Below are 27,039 nucleotides of genomic sequence, written 5' to 3'. Positions count from 1 at the left end.
GTTCAGCTTTCGAGTGTAAAAGCAGCAGCGATAAGAAAGAGCCAGGAGTTACGTTTCATCGGTAAATAAACAGTCCACTCCAACTTTTTAGCGTTTTCTTATTGAATTCGATAACTATTCTTCAATTTCAATTAACATCTATATGTACTTGATATGTGCTATACGTCGATACTAGTTTTGTACCTTTTGTTAACATTTTAATACGTTTTTTTCGTAATTAATTAGGATGATACACCATAGGCGTAGTCAAAACAATTGTCAAAAAATATAAATATTGCTTCAAACAGCTGGGTTAAGAAAACTATGTGCCACGGCACTGATTGGTGACATCGTCACAATTTGCTCTCGGGTGTTATTTGTCCTTGGATTCTTTAGTCATTGGTATATTCGCTATTTAAACCAGTGTTTACGATATTCTCCGATGGTGGCAGCACCGGCGGGGAATGCACCAAGCCTATAGACAAACCTAGAATTTTTTCCAAGAAATAAAGTTCTGTGCTAAGTTTTAAAAATCTATAATTTTCAATCCCCAACTTCTCTTTCTGTTTCACCGTGTCAAAGTCTTTTGACAGTTTGTAGTTAACACTCTCTTCACCAAAAAAAGAGACTTGCCAGTTATTAAAGACTGACTTCTTTTTCTTTTTGAGTTAGTTGACTGCCTTCTCCAACTACTGCTTCCAGTGTGTACAGTTGATAATCCACGGCATACGCGATCCTGAGTAACGTCACCAATATTTGACAGCCGAAGAAGACGATTGTCAAATCAAATGTGTGTATGAGGACGAAGTAGGGCAAATAGAAATTAACTTGCCTTTCGTGCAGGGTAAAGTTGTTGATGAGGGAGTTACACCTAGAAACAGAAAATTGCTAATTAAGTGCTATTAAGCTTCATTCAGAACCTCGTAATGGTTTAAATTACACTTTAGACTTTTTAGTTTACGATCATTCACAATGTCTAAAAAACACAATTAAAATTAATAGAATATTCTAGGAACAACTGGCGGTAGTTAATTAATTGTATCCATAGGGAAAGACTAATATTTAGCTTATAAAACAACAAACTTTTGATTTCTAACCACAATTTCTCTTGACAGATGATAATAAAAGGCCAAAATGACATTCCTCGCAACTTTTGAAGTATAATTAGTGGAAAAGTTAAAAGTTTGTTAACTTTTTCCATTAATTGAAGATTAGGAGGTACCACTAATTTTGGCGTTGTGAATGCTTACGTTGATATTAGAGGAACAAACTTCTACGCTAATGAAACCATTGATTTATTCCACTAATTTGAGGTTCTGAATGAAGCTTTATGGAGTTATCAAAGTTGTTACAGTTTGTCATAAAATCTATTGTATAGTCTGTAAAACGAATAACTTTGAATTTGACAGTTCCCGCGGGCTTTTCTAGTGTTAATTTTATTAGGTTAGCAACTTGCGGCCATGCTGACGCAATGCCGTCTCTAATAGAACAGCCACGAGGCGAGATTTATGACGTCACGCTAGTTAGATACTACGGATTAATAAATATGTTGTAGAATACATGGAAAACATAATTATTCCTCGTATTTTTGGTTTGTATTTTAAAAATGATATAGTTTACATGAAATATAAATAATATACAGTTAATAAATACAATATGTATATATATATATATATATATATATATATATATATATATATATATATATATATATATATATATATATATATATATATATATATATATATATATATATATATATATATATATATATATATATATATATATATATATATATATATATATATATATATATATATATATATATATATATATATATATATATATATATATATATATATATATATATATATTGTATATATATATATATATATATATATATATATATATATATATATATATATATATATATATATATATATATATATATATATATATATATATATATATATTATATAGCAATAAATACTTTAGCAGATAAACTATGAACCATACAAATGCAGCAAATATTTTACAATATCGCTGAAATTGTACTCCATAGTCAATGTAGATAGTTTTTGTGAATTGAAGTTTATATTAGTTTATTAATTGCAGTAAACATTATAATATATAAATAAATTTTGTGAATGCAAATAATAATACATCACTATTAGTAGATATTGAATATTTTTAATTTTATGTTATATTAGATCGATTTTCAAAACCCAAAATTTAAAATATATTTTACATTTTACCCATTATCTTATGTACCACCTATTCATTATTTGTATATTGTAAAACATTTGCTGCATTTGTATGGTTCATAGTTTATTTGCCAAAATATTTATAACTATAAATAGGTACATATTATATTGTATTTATTAACTGTATATTATGTATATTTCATGTAAACTATATCATTTTTAAAATACAAACCAAAAATACGAGGAATAATTATGTTTTTCGTGTATTCTACAACATATTTATTAATCCGTAGTATCTAACTAGCGTGACGTCATGAATCTCGCCTCGTGGCTGTTCTATTAGAGACGGCAATGGTCTAATATTTAGAAATGTCAAAAGCTGATGACATTTTACTTTTGTCATTTATGACATTTCGTATTGATTTTTGCAAGGAGAGGAAGAACTGTCACTTGTTTTATTATTTTCCTTTTCTATTTCTATTTTCTTTTTAAGTAAAAAGAGTAACGTATCTGATTCGTTCAGGCACTCAATTTAAAGAATATCAGTAACTTTTTTGACAGAGGGATTTTATATTTGCCATGTTGGTAAAAAATAACGGTCAAAATTCAAAGTTATTAATTTTACAGACTATATAATTATAAAATAATAGGAGGAAATATGATATGATTATTTCTTTTTTAAATTTGTGGTAGAATGGTAAAAGTATTAATTAAATTAATAAGTAATATTAATTTGTATTGAAAATCTGACATTTCACTCTATTTTAATAACAAAAAAATACAAAAAAAATTAATTATACCTCTAAATGAGGAATTTTATTATTTTTTTCTAAAAAAATTAGTGTACCCTGTAAATTCTTACCTTTTTTCACCAGAGAACATTTCAAAATTTTCACAAAACTGTCTTATTCCCTTCTTCAGAAATAGCGATGCTATGAAGTTGATCACACCAAGAAGAATTGAAGACAGCAGGATGGGATAGATCATCATTTGCGGTTTTTTTAGACTAAAATACAATATTTTTATACTTTATTGGTTTATCTTTAATCTTGTATATGTTTTTACCGTACGATCGAAAAAAAAAACGGCATCAAAGACGGCAGAATAACAATCTATGTTAATTTTGGCGAGGTCAATCTTTAGGCGTCATTTACTAAATATTGTTATAAAATATGTCAAAAAATTACCGCTAATTATAGAAAGATTAAAAAAGGATAGAACCTTTTCAGACACAGAAATCTATTTTTAAATAAAAAATTGGTCGGACTCGCGCACCATTCATTATCTATACAACAATAGACACTATATTATTAGAAACTTTTTTTCCGATTTAGCTGAAATTTTGAATGCGCGTATAAGTAATTTAAAAAAAATGAAGAAACACATTACTAAAACTTGTATTAATCAATAATAAATATGTAAAAAGTAAAAATAAATATGTAAAAGTTAAAAAAAACGATTAAAAAAAAGTCGCCTTGACTAGGATTCGAACCTGCTTTACTACGGCTCCAACGTCATAGCAGCGTAAAGTCCTAACGCTTTAACCACGCAGCCACCGAGGACTTGAAAGATTCTATGTAAAATTCTTACTTAAAAGATAATGTTTAGTGAAAGTACTTTTTTAATTATAAACATTTATTTAATTCTGTTTTCAGTATTTGTCTTATAGCGGCAACATAGAAACATTATCTGTGAAAATTTCAACTGTCTAGCTATAACGGTTCGTAAGACCTTTGTGACAGACGGATGGACGGACGGACAGCGAAGTTTAGTAATAGGGTTCCCGCTTTTACACTTTGGGTACGGAACCCTAAAAAGAGTACAGTCCAAGTAAATGATGTCTAGAGCCTCATTACACATCGACAACACTATAACCGATTGTCATTCCCAGCCGTCTTAGTTGTAATGTAAGTAGTTGCATTGTTTGTATATGTTCAGATTACCGATGGTTAGACTGTGTATTACCTATATTTAGACAGCTGTGTAAATAAATATGCAGAAAAATAACCATTTTGTTGTGCTTTAATTGAAACGATTTACACAGTATTATTTGAAGTAATATACCCGATGAGCATTTTCAATATTTCAAAAAATTTAATATGAACCAAAGTTATGTTTTTTCAAATGTAACATCCTGTATATTTATAACTCATATATGATCCGTCTTGCTCTGAGGTTTTGAAAAATATATATCACTCTATGTTTATTTTCACTATTTACTGCAATATTTAAAATATATCATTTTCTTATTAGTAGGCCATGATAAATAACAAAAAAATCAAAATGGTATTTAGTAAAATAGTCATACACATATTAAAATTTTATTTGGGATTGATATATTTCACTTTTAAACTGTTACCACTGAATCTCTGAATATATTTTTCTTTTTTATAACGGAATTTATTATAACGGGGGATGGGTTTGAAAATATCTGAAAGCTTGCATTATTAAAACAATTATTAAATATTTATATTTTTGAGAAGCTTATGGCAAGCCAGATCATATAGTTTATAACGGGGTATTCCATTTAAGAAAACATAACTTCAGTTCATATATTTAAAACTATTCTTTTCGTAGAATAACAGACTACGCCACTGTATTCTATGTAAAAAGTTCTACAATAAACAGTTTTTACCTTCTCGATACCTTTAACAATTAATAACAGATATACAGGGGGTGTCCTAAATTGCAAAATTTTCAAAAAGACCCTGTAGCTCAGAAATGAAGAGGGCTATGAGAATTTTGTTTACGGCATCTTCCGTTTGACAAAAATTGGGACTGGTTTGTGCAAACCGCACCCTTCTATCTTCACTAATAAAGGAGGTCTCATATATGATTTCACTCAAAACGGGACATCCTGTACAGGGTGTCCCATTTTTGTTGAAATCATACGGTATCTCCACTATTAGTGAAGATAGAAAGATGCGGTCTGCACAAGCCTGTCCCACTTTTTTGTCAAACGAAAGATGCTGTAAACAAAATTTTCACAACCCTCTTCGTTTCTGAGCTACAGGGTCTTTTTGAAAATTTTGCAATTTGGTACACCCCCCGTATCTCTGTTACTGCGAAAGATATCGAGAAGGTAAAAACTGTTTATTGTAGAACTTTTTACGGAGAATACAGTGGCGTAGTCTGTTATTCTACGAAAATAATATTTTTGAAAATATGAACTAAAGTTATGTTTTCTTAAATGGAACACCCTTTATATTTATAAATTATATGATTTGGCTTGCCATAAGCTTCTCAAAAATATATATCACTCTATATTTATTTTCACTATTTACTGCAATATTTAGAAGTTTTTATTAAAAAATCATATTTATTAGTAGGCCATGACTTTGGCCATGATTGACAATAAAAGAAAATAAAGAATTATTAACAATATACCGCTGTCTATCTCTTGTTTTATTTTAGGGGCCACTAATAAATTTTGTCTATAAATATTAGGAAAACTTAACTCTCTACCGCTATTTGTAACTCTTGGAAGTTATCGAGCCGAAACTTTTAGATATGTTTTAGCTAATTTACGTGAAATATACTTTCAGCAAGATGGGGCTTTCCCTAACAACTTTGAAAATATTAGGATTTTGTTAAATTATTATTTCTCAAATCAATGAATTGCATTGAAAGGAACCAATGCAATGGCTTCCCTGGTTCCTGGATTTGTCCGTTCTCGATTTCTGATTTTGGAGATTTTCAAAATATGAAACATTTCGTGGCAACTACAACAATGTCGAACACCTGGAAAATGTTTTAATAATGCAAGCTTTTAGATATATGCAAACCCATCCCGTTATAAAGAAAAAAAGATATATTCAGAAATTCAGTAGTAACAGTTCAAAAGTAAAATATATCTATGCCAAATAAAATTTTGTTATGTTATTGTAGTTATGTGTTTGTTATGTATTTGTTTATGTTATTTATCACGGCCTACTAATAAAAAAATGATATATTTTAAATATTGAAGTAAATAGTGAAAATAAATATAGAGTGATATATATTTTTGAAAAGCTCATAGAAAGACGGATCATATGATTTATAAATATACATGGTGTTCCATTTGAAAAAACATAACTTTAGTTCATATTTTCAAAAATATTTTTTCCGTAAAAAAATAGACTACGCCACTGTATTCTACGTAAAAAGTTCTACAAGAATCAATTTTCACCTTCTGGATATCATCCACAATAACGGAGATACTGGGGCGGTCCCAAATTGCAAAATTTTCGAAAAGACCCTGTAGCTCAGAAACGAAGAGGGCTATGAAAATTTTATTTACAGCATCTTTCGTTTGACAAAAAAGTGGGACAGGTTTGTGCAAACCGCATCCACCTATCTTTACTAATAACCGAGATACCGTATGATTTCAACCAAAATGGGACACCCTGTACAGATTTTGTCAATATCGAGTAGAAACGATAGAACATATTTATACAGCTTGATGAATGTGCAGTTTTCAGCCGACCATTTTTTTTACCAATAGGTATGGTAGGCTATTAAGATCGGCAAAAAAAAAGTTTTTTTTTAATTTCATTCAAAATGAGTTATTTGGGTCATAAATGACCTAAATACAAAATATTTTCATGGTGTCTGTCTGTCCATCTGTCCATCTGTAACACGATAACTCAAAAACCGCTAAACCGATTTTAACCAAATTTGGCACAAAAATACTGTGGCACCCGAGAATCTGGCCATTAGTTTTTTGTGGGGGTGGGGGGTTGGTAAGGGGGTATGGAAGGGGGTTAAAGATCGTAACTCCCAAAATCGTAACTCCCAAATTACAGTAGCTAGCGAAACGCGGTTTTCAATTTAAGATTAGGAATAATATTTGCAACAAAATTTGTAATAACATCAAAATCAGTCAAAGTCGCCCCATACAGCACATCAAATCACATTTACGATGTGTTTACATTATTAGATGTAGACACAGGGTGACACAATTCCCCCGATGTAAATATGCTACGTTTACACATTGTAGTTCAACACGTATACACAAAGGTTAAACGTCCGCCTCACAGTGTAGCCACAGTATAGCATTTACGTATACACAAAGTAAGGGATACACAGTGTGCCGTAGGATACACAGTGCTTGTGTATTACGTTTAAACTCTGTTTACACATTGCAGTTGTGACTACCGCGTGTATATACATCTTGTGCTAGATGAAACTACTTCTTATGAACGAATTTAGGAAATAATACAAGTTTTGATGCCTAACTTTTCGTTCTTTTTAAGAAATATTTATTCAATGATACAATTATATCTTTTTAGAACAAAAATTAGGAAGGCAAAACTTTGTATTTTAAAAAAATATCTCGATCGTAAGTTCAAGAGAAGTAGCCTTAAAATTGTTCCATTTTTGTTTTGTATTAAATGTACCATTTTTCTTCCATAAAATAGCGCAAATAACACAATAATTATAATTATTTACACTGCAGAAACCAGAAGTAAGAAAACACTGTAAAAGAACAGAATTTGTATCAAAATGTATTAAAAATATAAGTACCTAGTATAACAACATACTAAAATGGTAAACACTGGTATATCGCCACGATTTGGTGGACCTCGTTTAGTCATTTTTTTCTCCTCTTTTCCCTCCAAGCAGTTGGTTTGTTCGTGTTGGACTTTGTTGTATTTTATTTCCAGATTAACAATCTCACCCTTAAATTTTATATGAAACTGTTTATTGAATATTAAATATATCTGTAGATTGATCCATCAATAACTTACCGAATATCAGTGTAAGAAGTTCTTTGAAGTGTTTAAATCTTTCTTTCTCTAGTCCATTTAGATTTTTATTATTTCCAAATTAAAAAAAATATATTGCAGAGCTAACCTCTTTATCATTATACGAGAATATTTGGAGTTTTCATTCATTGGGGTCAAAATTTGGTAAATTAGGTATCGAGTAAGGGAAGAGTCGCTGCTATAATATTAATAATGCTCTTAGGAAGGTGTAACAAGGTAATTAAAAACTTGTGCTTGCCTCAAAATCTCTTTTAAACTACACACAAACAGAACATTTATATAGACCTTCCGAATGATAAAACAATAATGGCTGCTAACACATACCACTCCTAGAAAGGAGAACAGAGAGAGGACACATAAGATACACTTGGTCGGTGTATCTACGCTGAGGGCTATCCGCGCGTGCACACACCTTTATTTCATGCTAGAATGTAGACAAAACAGTACACTATTACAAAGTGTCTATATAAATATTTATATTATGTGTATACGTCACATTTTTACAAGGTGTGTACTATAGGCACAACTATGATACGAAGTATCACACATACATATGACTTATACATTGTATGTCTTATATACCGACGTCAGATTTCATCATTTTAATAATTATTTGTTAGGTTACAAAAAACTCTTTAGAATCTTGAGTGCATACGGTATACAACTAGTAAACACTGTATCACACAATTCTATCAATATAAACCTGCGTGTATCTCATATGTATATGTTAGAACTAGATGAACACTTAGGTTCATTTTAACATATTTGGTTTCTCATGTGTCTCCCCTGTAGAAACGTAATTTCATTTGGACGTGCTGTATGGGGCAGTTTTTGAGATAAAAAAAATTGGAAAAATTCCTTTACTTTGAAACTAAAAGAACTGCCTACCAACTTTTATTAACATATTTTAGTAAGGGCGGCTATACGTGCCTCCCGGTGCCAATTTTTTATACTAGGCAATGATAGGCCATTATCGACAAGGAGCTTGATATAGAGGATTCAGTCTCTAAGTTGCTAGACTTTTTGAAAAATGATAGGATTGGATTCTGATCCTCGTGTAACCTGAGGATCAGGAGAGGACCACAACAGACCTGAAAAGGTCTTAGTGGAATAGATCGAAAGCTACCCCAAAAATCTAACCTAATCTATACCTAAAGTCTGTCCAACGAGCCAGTGAAAAATTGTGAATTAAAATTACAGGCACAAAACTGTCACTGTAATGGATCTTAGGTCATTCATAAAGCGTATGTGATTTGATAAAGTAATACTTACGTATTATTCGTTGGTCCTCTGCCTCCTTTGGAACACATCGCCAAAATAATGATACAAAACGCCGAAAAAATGAACGTGATCAATGTAACACCCAGCACATAGTTACAATACGAATGAGAAGCGAACCGTGACTTTTTCACATCAATCTTCGCACTCACCAACACTATAGCACCGTCTTCTTTTAAATAAACATGCGAGTCGTTCTTGAAAATCACAGTTTCCTTTTCCACATCATCAGGTTTCACTGTTGTGATATTCAGATCTAGAGCGTTTTCGGTGGTGTCGACAAATCCGAGTTCTGGCGAGGGTGATTTGGTCGAGTTGACAAAATCGCTTTGAATGGTTTCTCTTTCGAAGACCAGATCGGTGCAGAACAGGATGCAGTTGTATTTGAAGGTCTGGAACATGTTTCCTGCCGACATGGATGATATGAATGCGTTGATGGCTATGGCCACGTAGAAGGTGATGTGGAGACCTGTAATAAATTAATGGGATTAATAATATACCGGGTGTTGCATCGTCGAGCGGGACATCGAAACGATGGAAACGACAGAGAACGATGGAAAGATCAGCACAAGGAAACTTGAGGATGAAATAGGAATAGATCACACTACAACGTTTCAAATTTTGAAACGACATAAATACTATTCCTTCAAATATGAAAAGCACCAAGAGCTACGAGATGGGGACGAAATACGGCGGCAGGTGTTTTGTTTTGATATGATGGAAAGAGCAAACACGGATAGGGAATTTTTAAAAAAACATATGTTTCATTGACGAATGCACGTTTACCTTAAATAATGAACCCAATGTTCAAAATTATCGATATTGGAACAAAGAAAACCAACACAGGTTTGTCGAAACAAGGACGCAATATCCACAGAAAGTAAATGTTTGGGCAGGGATATTCGGACACAATATTATCGGGCCATTATTTCTTACGCGAAATTTAAATGCAGAATATTATTTGGAACTACTCGAAAATCATATTTTACCTGCTTTACACATGATACCACTAGGGAAAATCAGGAAGTTTGGTACCAAATGGATGGCTGCCCGGCACATAGTACCCTGGCTGTTCGGGAATATTTAGACAACAGTTTTAACGGAAACGTTATTGGCCTAAATCATACAGTAAATTGGCCAGCAAGGTCTCCTGATATTTCGCCAAATGATTTCTTTCCCTGGGGCCATTTAAAAAACAGGATATAAAAGGATAAAAATACCCAAATTTAGACGAGTTAAAAAATGCTATTTCTGCCGAATGCAATAGAATTTCAGTTTACCGCAACTAGCGAATGTAAGAAGAGAATTTTATGATCGCCTGGGTTATTGTCTAGCAGTCGATGGAGGAATATTTGAACATCTTCTTAAATCCTAAAGTTCTAACAATTTAATAGTACCTAAATTAATAAGTTATTGAATATTGTAATAATACTATAATTAACCTTGTAATTAACTACTTTATTTTACTTTAATTCATATTAATTTGTGTTTATAAATACATCTTTAAGATTTCCGATGTAGGAATGAGTTTTCAATAATAATAAAGCACTAAATAGGTAAATTTTTGAAATGACAACTTCATTTGACAGTTATCTTTTACCTTGACTGGTGCTCATAAGTAAATACAGGGCCATAAGAAAGGGGAAATATTTAAAAAGGAATCGGCGATAACTCGTAAACGAGCTAATCAAAAATATCTAAAGTTATTCTTATGAATGTGGGTTTTAGTGTTCTTCAATAAACCTAAATAGAATTATTCTCTAAAATAATTAGGGAAGCCAATAAATGACCCCATTAAAATTTACATGTCCCGTCCGACGATGCAACACCCGGTATACCCGATGAGCATTTTCAATATTCCAAAAAATTCAATATGAACCAAAGTTATGTTTTTTCAAATGTAACAACCTGTATATTTATAAATCATATGATCCGTCTTGCTCTGAGCTTTTCAAAAATATATATCACTCTATATTTATTTTCACTGTTTACTGCAATATTTAAAATATATCATTTTCTTTCATCAAAATGGTACTATTGACCCCATTAAAATTTACATGGGATTTCCTATGTCCCGTCCGACGATGCAACACCCGGTATTTGATTTTGCTGTATTTGGAAAAGTTAAACCAAAGTAGGCTATAATGATTAGGGTGTCCGTTATTTACCAAGTTGATCATTTCTCTCACGACGCCCTCTCAATTTTTAGTTTATTGTCTAAAGAGAATAACAAACCATTGTAAACCCTTAATATTCACAATAAATCTTGCCCCAAAGACGGTTAATTTCTCATTTAAATTACAAGGGAATTTGCCATTTTTTGCAAATATTTGTTTTCTCTCGATCTTGTTCTCTCGCAGCCATGACAATTATATATTCTGGTACAGAATTGATCGCTCTACAAAAAAGGTTTCTTACAAGTTTTCGATAGACCTACTCGTAATAGATTAAATTATTCAAAAATAATCATAATTTTGTCAAAAAAAAAGAAGAATTTAGGAATTTACCGAGTGGTTAACTTTAACCGTGAATAACTTTTGAAGGAGTAGGTTTACCGAAAAATTGTGAGAGACCTTTTTTGCTTAGCGTTCTATTCTGTATAATATCATGAAATTACCATGGCTGCAAGAGAATAAAATCGAGAGAAAAAAAATATTTGCAAAAAGTGGCAAATTCCTATATAATTTAAATTGGAAATGAATCGTCTTTGGGGCAAGGTTTATTGTGAATATTAAGGGTTTACAATGGTTTGTTATTGTTTTTTAGACAATAAACTAAAAATTTACAGGGCGTCGTGAGAGAAATGATCAACTTGGTGGTAAATAACGGACACCCTAATAATAACATAAACCTATTATACAAGATTTTTCGCACAACTACACTCAGATGCAAAAAAAACGTAACGGAAATTTTTTTCGTTAGGTTTAAAATGTTTTTGTGTGTATTTTTCTTACTTTTAGCCCTATTTTCATGATTTTTTTAGCCTCCTTCCAAGTAGCAAAAAGAAATTCTAAAAGGACTGAATTATTTTATAACAGTCGAATAGCGTTGTCTTAAGTACTACTTGATTTTATTAAGCGTTTGGTTTCGACCATTCTGTTTTTTAATTAAAGTTGTCATATTAAACAATTTTCTAGTGGTTTTTACAACGTATCCTATAACGCATTAAACGATAATTTCTTTTAGTATGATATAACACTTAATAAGACAATGCTATATGATAACAAACATATTATTTTATTAGACTCTTATACCCACCATGTAAGAGTTCTATAATATTCATATAACTAGCAGTCACAAGATCATATAATAGTTACTTAAACTTGTCTTATTAAAGTTGTATTACGTTGTATGATAGAATGTTTTATTGCGTTAAACTACGGTGCTGTATACAACACCAGTTATATAGCCTTATATGATAAAATTGTGATTAACAAAATAAATTCGCTGTAATATCTGCATTATAAAACTGGTAATGTATAATATAACCTCATTTTAAATTAAATGGTATACCTAGTTATTTATTTTGTTATTGTTGTTGTTGCAAAAGTAATATCTACGTACGAGTATAATCAATCACAGCTATTATGAATTCTGGACAAAGTTGGAAAAAAGTTAACCAACGCAGTGGTAGTTATAAAGAGCATGTAAGAAAAAACTCCTCGAAATTACGGCAAATAATCCCGAGAATTCCCTGGGTTCCCAAAAGCCAAAATCTCTCGGGTTGTCTGGCTTCTTCAAAGCATTGTTGCCACGTTGATGTAAAAGTTTTACTGTAGTAATGTTTGTATTGTTTTATTGTTGTTTTTCCAAGTCCTTAGGTTGCCGCTCACTCGTCGGGCACGCATGAAATGCATTGCGTGCATGAATCCATGAAAATCTGATCATGTTTGCTAGTTTAAATACTAATCAAATGAGATTTGGCAACATCTATTTGTCACAAATCTCAATATGTCCAAAATAGTTCTATAGTGCCTGGAAATTCTGCGTAATGAAATTCTGCGATATTTATCCTATACCGTTTTATTTTACAGCAGACTTATTTAAGGGATTCATTTATAAAAATGGTTGCATTATAATTCGCCGTGTTTAAGGCAGATTTTTTGTATGGCCTATGGCCGCCATTATATTAAGCAAAATTAAAAACATCAAAATAAATTGTAAAATGTTATTTTTGAGAACTATTTTGTGATAAGATTCCCACATATAGTAATAAAGTGTTTAATTAAATTAAAAACAAGAATTTTTGAAAATTTTATTTTATTTTATTGTTTAAATTTATACGTAAACCTTAATCGAAATTAAAGAGCTTTAATTTTTTGCCAAATACATACCTACAATCTACCAGTAAAATTTTCGGCGCAACAAAAATTGTCCCTACTTTTCAAACCCTATTAATGATTTTTTATATTACATATTTGTTGTACCTTCTGGCTCTACCCGCCATTTTCATTGTCGAGTAAAGTCTCCTTTTTAACAATCCACATCCTCTAGATTCATTTTACGACACGCTTAAAATACAATTTGCTCCTAATATGCTTCGGTAAAAAATAAAATACTCTTTACCTCGCTAAATGATCAAATGTTTTTATTGTTCTGTTTCTTAGATGTGACACAATAAAACAAGTTTTATAATAATTATATAACGCTTGGTAAAATAGTTGCATAAGAGTTGTATACCCTTTTTATAGAACTTCTATACTACTAAACGGTTGTATAAAAATGGGTCTTTTTTGGTTGTAAAGCTATCATATTACGGTCTTATAGCACGTTATATGAATTGAGGTATAATAAAAATTATCACATAGCTGTTTATACAGCCTTTATAAAATAAAATTTGCTACTTGGGCTGTATATAAATCTAACAACTTTAATTTATAAACTCAGTGTTTTTATAAAGTTTAATATTGGGCTTGTTGTACAGGGTTAATTGAGTGTGCAATAATTTCTTGAATAACTTTTCTTAAACGATCACTTTTCGTTCACAATCATGTCTCCTGAGCATTTTGTTTCTTTATTCCATAGCAACTGTTAAAATTGCCTTATATCTATCAAAAATAGTAGATAAAATAGTACTTTAACCGCAAGGGTAGATCAAATGATACTTTATCAGCGAGGATAGGTTAAAAACTTTATTTCTTCTCGAACGTTTTTAATTGCTTTCATTTTTGAAAATTTTTGTATTCCTTTTCATAAATTATTCGGGATTTACATGGAAGCAGTTTGGATATGGCGTTTGTCGCCTCAGCCTGAATATCTGTTGGTAATTTACTTATTTCATTTTGAGCCATTTCTGGCTCCAATTCAATCAGCAGGCGACACGAAAGAGACTTAAAAAATATTGACTCAAAACTGAGAACTAAAGAGACAGCTTTATTTATTTGTCAAATTACATAGGAACCAACGCCAACCCAGCACAATATTTTTTCTACTCGTAAGTAATAAATTCCTTGAAATAATAATTTCTGAATATTTTTTAAAACGTTACTCGCTATGGAAAAAATATTGTTCTATACACGACGATAAAATTGCATTATCGTCTCCCGAAGTTAATTTACTCGCGATTTCATCGTTCCTGAATTAATCTTTTCGGTCGATGATAAAATACCGTCTTGTATAAAAAATAACTATTATTTATGTCAACACATGCCTTATTGGTTAACTTTTAAGAGCGAAACAAACTTGCCATCAACAATTTGCAATTTTTTCAACAATCATTATTTTATGTTATTTTATAATATCACGAGGTGGCTTTGGTGATGAAATGCTATATAGACACTGATTAGAAATCTATATTAAATTTTAAAAATGTATAAATGTCTCTATTAATAATTTTTAATGTATTTTTTTCTATTCAAGTCCTTAAGTAGTCCATAAGTAGTAGTCCGTAAGTAGTCCATAGTAGTCCATAACTCCGCTAACCCAGTCCCAAGCCTGGGGCCTTGTCACGCAAGAGACAAGGAAGGAGGAGGGATCGAGGAGTAACACCTCGCAAAAAAACCTGGGTTCAGCTGGCTCCGGCTGATAGCACCCTGTGAGGGCCCCTTGTCCAGGGTTACGGATGAAGCCGACACCGGCGGTAAAGGCGTAGAAGAAGATCTTCGATGCGGCGGACCCGGCGAAAGTGGCAACCCTGCTTTTGAGGGATAGTATGAAAGCACCGAACGACGATAGCCGGAATAAGCTATCCCCCTCAAGCTGTCAACGGCCTCTTTCTTAGAGGGCGGAGGAACAGCTGAGGCAAGGGCACCCTTTGTCCTGGGGTTGAGAAATCGACCCCGAAGGCGGATGAACAGCAATGTCAACGGTATGAGGATACGGAAGGCAACGGAAACCACCGTATTAAAGGCTAGTAAGCATCCCTAGTTTAACCACTATGTCAAGTACAAGAATGAGAGATGTTACTGATCATGGAATACGGAAGCCAAGATCCGGCAGGGGAGGAATATCACGATTAGACCACGGGGCCTCCCAGGTCGTCATCCAGAGAAATCCCCGTGACAGGAGAACGAATAAGAACGCAACTATCTTAAAGACTGACAAGAGTAACAAGAAGAACAGGAGTAATACGACTTTAACTCGCATTGCAACGTGGAACATCAAGACCCTCTATAAAACTGGAAAGCTAACAACCGTTGCTATTGAGATGCGCAGAATGGGCATAGAAGTCCTTGGTCTCAGCGAAGTTAGATGGCCAAATGCTGGAGAATGTAATAGCGATAATGTGGTACTGTACTATTCTGGATGTCAGAACGGCGAACACCAACATGGAGTGGGTATTATGATAAAAAAAGAACTCAAACAATATGTTGCTAATTTCGTGCCCTATAATGAAAGAATGATGCTGATCCAGTTGCGTACAAAGCCTATAAACACCAACCTGATACAGGTATATGCTCCCACAGCCGACAGCGATGAAGAAACTATAGAGAAGTTCTACTCAGACCTAAACGAGCTAACTAAAAAGTTGAAGAAACATGAAATTAACGTGATAATGGGGGATTTCAACGCTAAGGTTGGCAAGGGAAGGATCGAGAATACTGTTGGTGGCTTCGGACTGGGAGATAGGAATGAGAGAGGGGAACGACTCATAGAGTTTTGTCAGGAGAAAGATTTAGTTATTGCGAATACTTTTTATGAGCTACCACCTCGACGACTCTATACTTGGACATCACCAAGAAGTAGCAAAGAGAAGATCATAAGGAATCAAATTGATTTCATTTGTGTCAACAGACGGTTTAGGAATAGCATTGAGAGTGCTAAAACCTACCCAGGTGCAGATGCGGACACTGACCACGAATTGCTTGTAGCCAACGTAAAAGTGAGACTAAGGAAGCTGCAAAGGATAATAAAACCGAAGATAATAAACACAGAAAAGCTCAAACAACAGCAGTATCAGAAGGAGTTTAACGACTCAATAGCAAGTGAGTTTTTGGAAGCATCAGCGACAAATATCGACATGGCCTGGGACCAAATCAAATCTACAATGTTGACTGCCGCGGACCAAGTTGTAGGCAGAAGAGAACATAATACGAAAAACCCCTGGATGACACAGGAAATCATAAACCTTATAGAGGAAAAGCGTAAATACAAAAACACTGACCCGCAAAAATATAAACAATCAAAAAGACAAATAGAACACCGCATAAGAAAAGCCAAAGAGACATGGATGGAGGAGAATTGCCGTGAAATGGAACAACTGAACAATAAACATGATTATTTTAATCTACATAAAAAGTTAAAGGAATTAACTGGAAATAAAAAAAAAGAATACCGATGATCACAAGAAACGCACAGGGAGATATACAGTTAACAGAAGAAGGCAAAAGACAAACTTGGAAGGAATACATTGAACATCTATTTGCAGCAAGACGAGATGACGTCAGAGATGAGAGCAACCAGGCGGAACAGCTATGTATTTTAAAATCAGAAGTGGAGTATGCTATAAAAACATCAAAGAGCAGAAAAGCGACCGGACCTGATAATATACCAATAGAATTCTTGAAGGCCTTAGACGATAGAAACTTAACTCAACTCACAATAATGCTCAATAAAATTTACGAAACAGGAGAAATCCCAAAAGACTGGCTTAAATCGGTCTTCATCCCTCTGCCTAAAAAGAACAACCCCAAGTCCTGTGATGAGTATCGGCTAATCAGTTTGATGAGTCATACTCTGAAGGTACTCTTGAGGATAATCCAACAGAGAATATATCGAAAATGCGAGGAACAACTGGATGAGACGCAGTTTGGCTTTAGAGAAGGTCTGGGAACTAGAGAGGCTTTATTTGCCATCACAGTAATGCTACAGAAATGTAGAGAATACAATAAAGATGTGTATGTCTGTTTCATTGATTTTCAAAAGGCCTTTGATAAAGTCCAACACGACAAACTTATAGAGAACTTAAAGAGCATCAAATTGGACCCAAGTGATATACAATTAATAAAAAATATCTACTACAATCAAACGGCAGTGGTTCGAGTTGGGGACATCGAGACTGATGAAGTCGAGATTCAAAAAGGAGTTCGCCAGGGCTGCGTTCTATCACCACAACTGTTCAATCTATACTCTCAGTTTGTATTTCAAAAAGCACTTTACGAGAGACCTGAGGGAGTAAACATTGGAGGGACATTGATTAACAACCTAAGATTCGCCGATGATACTGCCATAATGGCGGAGAGTGCAGAAGATCTTCAAACCCTGTTGGAAGGAGTCAGTCGAGAGTGTGAAGAAGTGGGACTTGCTATAAACACGCAGAAAACTAAAATGATGGTCATAAGCAAAAACCCAAATATTAACCCTATTCTGACAGTAAATGGGAACCGAATAGAGCAGGTCCAAAAATACAAATATCTCGGCTCTACCATAAATTCTGAAATGGACCCTGATCAGGAAATTAAGATCAGAATTGAAATGGCTCGAAATGCATTTATGAAATATTCCACATTGCTCACAAACAGAAATTTAAACCTTGTCATCAGGTTGAGATTCGTGGAGTGTTATGTGTGGTCGGTGTTAATGTACGGAGTAGAAACTTGGACGCTGAAGACTCAAATGATTAAAAAGCTCGAAGCATTTGAGATGTGGCTCTATAGGCGCATTCTGAAGATACCTTGGACTGATAGAATAAGCAACGACGAAGTGTTGAGACGCATAGGCCGAAAACGAAAACTTCTCACAATCATTAAGATAAGAAAAACATCTTACGTGGGACACATATTACGCAGTGACAAATATCTACTGTTACAAAATATTATGCAGGGCAGAATTGAGGGGAGGAAGGGTATCGGCAGAAAGAAAAAATCCTGGCTCCGAAACATTAGAGAGTGGACAAATCTTGGCGTTGGAGAATTGTTCCATGTTGCAAAAGACAGAGAAGAATTTAGAAAAGTGGTCGCCAACCTTCTATGAGAAGACGGCATGTAAAGAAGAAGATACAGGGTGGCGCACCTCATTCGCCTCGGTTGATTATACGAAAACGGAATGATGTAGAAACAAAATATTTTATAAGTATATGTGGGAAGGTAATTTGCATAATTTAAAATTATTTTGAAATGTACAGGGCGTGTTAGAAGTAAGATAAGGAAGTTTTTATGTAAAATAAATATTTAAAATAGACCAGCAATTTTTGATACCCCTGTATACATTTAAGGAAGCAATAACATGTTTTAGTAAAGTTTATTTCTCTGGCTTCAAAGTCAGCACAATAATTAACTCTGAAAAGTAATGTACAAGGTGTTGACAAACTTGTTTATTATAGAATATTTAAATATCTTTAAATATCTCAAAAACCAAAGCATTTAAACATATTAAACCCTTATAATAAGTGCCTTATTTTATGCCCAAGAATCCAAAAATGAAATAAAATACCGGGTGTTCCATAAGAAAAAATATAACTTTGGTATGGATCTCAGTTCTGACACACCCTGTACATTGGAAAATAATTTTAAATTATGCACATTGCCTCTCTACATATACCTATAAAAATTTTGTTTCTACATCTTTCCGTTTTCGTATAATCAACCGAGGCGAATGAGGTGCGCCACCCTGTATATAGCATTTTATTAAAACAAAATAAAAATATCGACTACTGGTGCTACACAATACGTCCAAAATTACCATATTAATTTCTTTGCATTTACATAATTTCTATTTCTATTGCTTACACACTGAAATCGTTTGAATATAGCCAATTTTATCTATTATTTTGTATTGGCCAACGTTTCTTATCATAGGAATAAATAAAAGCACAGGAAATATGTTAAAACAGGATGTGCAAATATCAAAATTCCGCAATGATAATACATCATAAACGTTTTTAAGTATATCAGTAAGTAGTAGCATAATTAAAGTTATTGGTTCTACTAGAAATATGAGTGGAATACGTACGTTCGCCGAACTTGTACTAACCGAACTAACCCGCAATGTAACAATCAAAAACATTCGCTAAAAAAACGACAGTCAAGTGGAGTATCTTTGTTGTTCGCGAGCCGCTCGGCTCGCCGATTATTTCCATGCACTGACTCACCTGACTAGCGAATGTTAACAAACTGTTACATTATATCCGCCTTTATACTAACACTAAAAAGAACGTAGAATGAAATAAACTGTAGAAGAAAATAACTAACAAAAACGAAACGTAAATCTGGCGAGATAATGTCAAAGATTAGTGCCTCGAACTGCTTATTTATGGACAGTCCCACGATAAAATTAGAAAATAATTGGTATGTTTGAGAGTTTATTGTTCTATGGCACGAATTATGACCAAAAAGTAGTCCCAATAACAGATTTTTGACCATAAATATGTCTTAACTACTATTGGAAAACCGTATATTTAAGCATTTGATATTTTACAAGTTAATGACATAAAGGTTAAAACTTTGGTTAAAACGATATTGTTCATTAGGTTTTTTTTACGTTTATGGTGAAATAAAAGAAGCATTAGCTTCGCTATCGATTAGTTTTTCCTTGTACAACATTGCAGGGCAGTTTTACGACTTTTTTACTGTTCAGGGTTTTATTTAAATTAAGAAATCGCGACCTATATTTTCTTGTGCGTTTCAGAAATAAGAAATAGCTTTATTATCACCAGGGCTGGTTTGGTTTGGTCTGGTTTGATAGGCTTGCATTTGGAAATTCATAATTTTTTTATAAAGGACTTAAAAGATCCAGGTCCGTATTTAAAAATTATGTATTTAAACTTCATTCAAAACCTTGCTATTAGTGGTTTCAATTACGGTTTTTGACTTTTTAGTTTATGATCATTCACAATGTCTAAAAACACATAACTAAAATTAATAAAATATCCTAGCAACAGATTGTGTTAGTCAGTTGTATCCATAGAGAAAGCCTAATATAAATATTAGCTAAAGCTTATAAAACAATCAACTTTTGATTTCTTACCACAATTTCTCTTGACGGAAGATAATCAAATGCCAAAATGATATTTTTCCCAAATTTTGAAGTATAATTAGTGGAAAAGTTAAAAGTTTGATAACTTTTTCTACTAATTGAAAATGACTACCACTAATTTAATCGTTCTGAATGCTTACATTGAAATTAAAGAAACAAACTTCTACGCTAATTGAAACAACTAATTTATTCCACTAATTGCGAGGTTCTGAATGAAGCTTAAAGAAAAAATTAAAATCTATTATACAATACATATTTTCATATGCAAAACGGCATTTTGTAGAACATAAAATTTTGCGACTTCGTTATAATTTGATCTTCTTATACAGGGTTGTTCACCACATACGACACGGAGTATTGTAGCTAAACGACTAGATTTTTACAAATTGTAAGTTTTGGATTCGTTGAAGGACTATTAGAGCTACAATTTAAAAATATTTTTACAAGATACAGAGTGTCCCAAATAAATAAAAAATATCAAAGTTGTTTTTTTTAAATGGAACACCCTATATATTATTACATTTTTAGTTTCTACGATTAAAATAAAGATAAATTTTATTAAGGTTTATTACACTTAAACCCTACCGTTTTTAAAATATTTTCAATTTTGTGAAATTGCAGTATAAATTTTAAAGCTTCATTTTTCCGAGGGTATCAAAGTTTTTAATATTAAATATTTACTGAAATTTATTTATTGATCAGTTATTGTGTTGCAATAATAAAAACTTTACTACCTTATACAGAGTGTCTAAAAATTTATTTTAAATAATTACTAGCTTTAAACGGCAATAACTTGTTTAATTTAAATGTAATACCCTGTATATTTTATGAGAATCAGATGCACAATTTAATTGTCTATCAAATTGTATTTTACCATTTTTTACCTATCTCTTCAAGTTTCCGTAGAAAATGCATTTTCTTGTAATTTAGAACTCATTTATCAATATACCCATGGAATACTGACATTTTAGATTATTTTTAAAGATGTACTAAATTTTTAAAGAGTACAGATACTAATATTGTCGATATAGTTCGTTTATTTCATTAAAAAATAAAAAAAAAAACTGTTTAAATATTTGTTAAAGAGGACCAATTAATATGATTCCAGTATGCAAACTACATTAATTGACTGTTTGCGTTGATTAGTAATAATTGCTACAAATACTAAAAAACTGAATTATGTATGTGTATTAGACAGTGTGGTAAAAAGCAACACCTTAACAATGATATTTAATTTTTTGACAAATGCTTATTTATAACAACAGAGATGTTCATTTTCATAACTTATTATTATATTGATTTCTGATTCAAATCCACATTTATTTAGAATAATTTTTTAACGAACACAATTAAGTATGTAGTTAATTAGTGTTTGGGCGGAAATACTGGTGGTATATTTAATTAATTGTATACTCTTTTATAAAGATTTAAATATTTTTCTTTTTGCATACAAATGGGCTAGTAATATTATCGTTTTACTAAAAACGATAATATTACTAGCCTGTACATTTTGTACATTTGTTGCTTTAAAAACAATCTAAAATGTCAATATTCCATAGGTATATTGATAAATGAGGTCTAAATTATAAGAAAATGCATTTTCTACGCAAACTTGAAGGAATAGGTAAGAAGTAGTATAATACAATTTGATAGACAATTAAATTGTGCATCTGATTCTCATAATATATACAGGGTGTTCTATTTAAATTAAATAAGTTATTGCCGTTTAAAGCTAGTAATTATTTAAAAAAAAAATTAGACACTCTGTATAAGGTAGTATAATTTTTATTATTGCAACACAATAACTGATCAATAAATAAACTTCAGTAAATATTTAGTATTAAAAACTTTGATATCCTCGGAGAAATGAAGCCTTAAAATTTATACTGCAATTTCGCAAAATTGAAAATATTTCAAAAACGGTAAGGTTAAAGTGTAATAAACCTTATCAAATTTACCTTTATTTTAATCGTAGAAACTAAAAATGCAATAATATACAGGGTGTTCCATTTAAAAAAATGCAACTTTGATATTTTTTATTTATTTGGGACACTCTGTATCTTGTAAAAATATTTTTAAATTGTAGCTCTAATGGTCCTTCAACGAACCCAAAACTTACAATTTGTAAAAATCTAATCGTTTAGCTACAATACTCCGTGTCGTATGTTGTGAACAACCCTGTATAATGGTTTCCGAAATCCTAAATAGTCTTGAATTTGTTGACACGCTGTATATATTTATAATTATGTTTTATTTTCTTAGAGAAAATTACTTTATCCTAAAATAAATAATGAAACGCTGTGTTCACACGCGTGTAATTATTTTTATTCAAAACACACACGCGCACCTCCACAGTAGGAATAGGTAGGTACTTGTATTGTCCTAAACATCACGAAATACTTTCACCAGCAGGTACATGTACATATACGGAAAGTTAATTTAGAAGAAACTTAAATACAAAGGAACGTACTTTAAATATTAATTATTATAAAATTAAATATTTTATTGTCTTCACAAACAGTGGCGGCGCGTTTGTCAATACTTGGAGTTGTAAGAACAATCAGTCAAGAAATCACACCGAAAAGTTACTTTTTTGTGTGAACGCACATCCTACAGGATATTCGAAATAAGTTTATGGATTTCAACTATTTTAAATTAAAAATCTCTAATTTTTTACATGGTACACCCTATGTATTATTATTATTATTATTTTCTTTTTTTTCCTAGGCATCGATTACCAATGACAGTTATTTTCATTTCATGCCATGTACAACTCATTATTGATAACAATGCAATTACAGGGGATCTCTGAAGGGACCACTCTTACAAGGACAATTCAAAATTTAAAAATCTACATTGACATAAACATTTCAAGTTGAGTGACATAAAGATAAAAAACAAACCCAAAAACACAACATCACAGTATCACAGTTGGATTAGAGCCATCACAAGTGAGTATCACAGTTGGTGGTATATATTAATATCTTTCATAAAGTTCAAAATATTTTTAATTTTTTCTTCTTCAGGCAAACATTCACGAATCTCACCAGGTATATGGAATCTACTTCTCTCTACCGTATATTGAGGACATTCACATATATAATGTGAGTTACTGTCAACTCAACATCACAGACCATGCATATTGGAGGCAGGGGCGTAGATAGGTGTATGCTATGGGGGTGGTACTATGATTAAGTCGCAAAAAAAATCAACGTCGGAATTTTTTTGTCGAATTAAAACTACGGCGATTTTTTTGTCTAAACATAACACAAAAATTAAAATATAGATTTGTAAATAACATACACAAAAATGAAACAACGACGTTTATTAGTTAATTTTCTATAAACTATAAATAAAAAAATCTAAACTATCAAAAAAAACTATAAAAACTATAAATAAAACTACAAAACAAATTCAAGTTTTCTAGTACGCTGTTTGGAAAACCTATCAATAACAGCATCAACATTTATTTCAATATTTTTATGGATATTGATTAGAGTTAACCCCACTAATCTGTCCTGGTTAATAAGAACATTTTGTGTGCTTTTAATTAGGTCGAACATATTATAAACGATAAATCAACATAATTAAAAGCATACAAAGTGTTCTTATATGTCGGATATTAATTTAAAAAATCCTTTCATAGTCAATGACTATTTCAATTCTCGTATCTCGTCAAGCGTCAGGGGGGGGTACTGTCCCCGAGTACCCCCCCCCCCTTATCTACGCCCTTGATTGGAGGCATTTCTCTTTTAAGAGTCCACTTACTAGTCCGAAAAAGTAGCAAAATAAGCGTTGGGCATTTAATGTTTTATGTAAAACTGGCTAGGTATTTTTACACAAACGAAGAAGGAAATTAAAGATAAAGGATTACTTCACACAGCTTCTTTATTTTTATGACTTTGATGGTCAAACGTCAACAAAATATTCCTTTTGTTTGGACTAAATTTTCTCGAAAATAAAGATATAATTTAAAATTCCGTTACAATACGGAAATAGATTGAAGTTTTGTGATTACAGTGCTATACCGGGTGTTGCAGCGTCGAACGGGACATAGGAAATCCCATGTAAACTTTAATGGGGTCAGTTATTGGCTTCCCTAATTATTTTAGAGAATAATTCTATTTAGATTTATTGAAGAGCACTAAAACTTACATTCAAAAGAATAACTTTAGATATTTTTGATTAGCCCGTTTACGAGTTATCGCCGATTTCTTTTTAAATATTTCTCCTTTCTTATAGCCCTGTATTTACTTATGAGCACCAGTCAAGGTAAAAGATAACTGTCAAATGAAGTTGTCATTTCAGAAATTTATCTATTTAGTGCTTTATTATTATTATTAAAAACTCATACCTACATCGAAAATATTAGCCATGAATTACACTACCGAAGAAAAAGTATTGATGATTAAATGGTATTATCAAGGAAATAGTTATCAAAATGTGTCGGACATGTTTGCTGCTCTGTATCCGAATAGACCGATACCTTGAAAATCTACAATCGCCAGGAATATCAAGAGATTTGAGACCAAAAGTACCCTAATAAATAACTGCAGATTTGAAGCAAGGCAGGAACAAAGAGAAGACGCAAGAAATGATACCGACTTGGAAGTTTTATTGTGCGTGGACGAGAACGATGGAAAGATCAGCACAAGGAAACTTGAGGATGAAATAGGAATAGATCACACTACAGCGTTTCGAATTTTGAAACGACATAAATACTATTCCTTCAAATATGAAAAGCACCAAGAGCTACGAGATGGGGACGAAACACGACGGCAGGCGTTTTGTTTTGATATGATGGAAAGAGCAAACACGGATAGGGAATTTTTAAAAAACATATGCTTCACTGACGAATGCACGTTTACCTTAAATAATGAACCCAATGTTCAAAATTATCGATATTGGAAAAAAAATGATGATGTAACATATCCTTATTATTATTTTTTGTAAATTATTTTCAGTGTGACAGAACGACAGTTTTTTTGCGAATCTGAATGTTCTCGGTAAGAAAAACGGACCGCTTTTTCAACTACACACAAGATTTTATTTGATACGTTTTGACTGAAAAGGTAAGACTCACAGGTAAAACGTTGTGTGGACGAAGCTTTATCCGGGGATTTTTTTTCACCTCACGCATACAGCGTCATATCTTAATTTTTGGAATACCACAAATGTTAATAAAATTATCAAATTCTATAAACACGATAACTAAAGTCAATATTTTTCAACAAATTTAGAACCAAATTGCTATGAAATTTTAAATTATAATATCAATATAAATTTATATTAAAATAAAAAATTAAAATATATTATAATTTTAACGATGTTTTAGTAAACAAAAATATACCGTATGATTAAAAAAAACGACATCCAGTTGGCTTGGAAACGACGATCGGTGACATTCCCCATATAATTTTACATATAAAATGACAGCTATTTTCATTTCATAGCCAAAAAGAAGTAGTAATGATGTCAAATAAAGGCAGGCATACATTTTCCGAGAAAAAATGCTGGTAATACCAATTATCGATATTGCTTTTCTTTTATGAGTTTGGTTTCTATTTTTTTTTCTTGTTTCCTTGTCAGCTATTGGTGTGAAACATTTTTCTTTGCATAATTTTTAAGTTCAAGTTGATAAACAATTTCTGTATTATAAACATTTAAACGTAAATAATATAAAAAAAACACCAAAATTTCATTCGAATCCCTAAAAGCACTTGGAAGAAAAATATAATAAATAAAAAAATGAAGACTTTAACGCCCTGTACTACGAAAGAAAGCAGAATCGGACCTATGTTAATATAAAAAATAAATCTTATTTTTACTTGAGGAATCTCCTTACAAAAGATGGCACATGTTTTTTGAAACACCCTGTATCTTGAGAATAATAATAAAACGTAGAGAATCATTTTTCGTAATTTATTTTTAAAGTTCAAATTATTTAAATAATTCTGTGACATACATATTTAAACGTAAATTTTGTATTTTTAGTAGGCACAGGGAATAAAAAAATATAGTTATTCTTGTTAAATGCAGATCTTTGTCATTTCATGAGACTTACCCTTCCAAATGCCACTAACTTTTTTTACATTCCTGTCACCCAAAAACAGTAAAGTATTTCCTTTGCACTCACGCATTGCTCACTACTATTTATTTGTCTATATTTTATTTTTATTCTCTTCCACACGAGTAAAAAATAATCTTAAAAAGTAGTTTCGAAATAGTTTTTCTTTTCCGTGTTTATTTTTCGGTTGTTTTTCCGAATTTCCCTTTCGCTCTGCTTCCCACGCGACCAGAAGCGCCGCGAGATGGTTTTCAGTGAACGAAATCAACGGAAATAAATATTACATAGCCCGTGTTGCGCTGCTGTGGCGATCGCGTTTTGTTTACATCGCGGCCTGCCATGTCATGACGCG

General features: G+C 32.0%; 1 protein-coding gene across 1 annotated transcript; it reads right to left on the bottom strand.

Annotated features, from left to right (window-relative positions):
• Positions 1-360: 360 nt before the first annotated feature.
• LOC115876511 lies at positions 361-27,039 on the bottom strand. The gene is made up of 4 exons (XM_030892312.1): positions 26,685-27,039; positions 9,203-9,677; positions 3,046-3,189; positions 361-850 (listed from the first exon to the last, which is right to left on the bottom strand). Exons 1-4 carry the CDS (start codon positions 26,758-26,760, stop codon positions 619-621), a joined length of 927 nt encoding a protein of 308 aa, XP_030748172.1. The 5' UTR covers positions 26,761-27,039; the 3' UTR covers positions 361-618.

The sequence above is a fragment of the Sitophilus oryzae genome, unplaced genomic scaffold (genome assembly GCF_002938485.1).
Source record: "Sitophilus oryzae breed Bouriz unplaced genomic scaffold, Soryzae_2.0 scaffold_1436_pilon_pilon, whole genome shotgun sequence".
Classification (NCBI taxonomy): Eukaryota; Metazoa; Arthropoda; class Insecta; order Coleoptera; family Curculionidae; genus Sitophilus; species Sitophilus oryzae.
The sequence above is the reverse complement of the archived record's forward strand: the minus strand, read 5'-3'. Positions and strand labels throughout refer to the sequence as shown.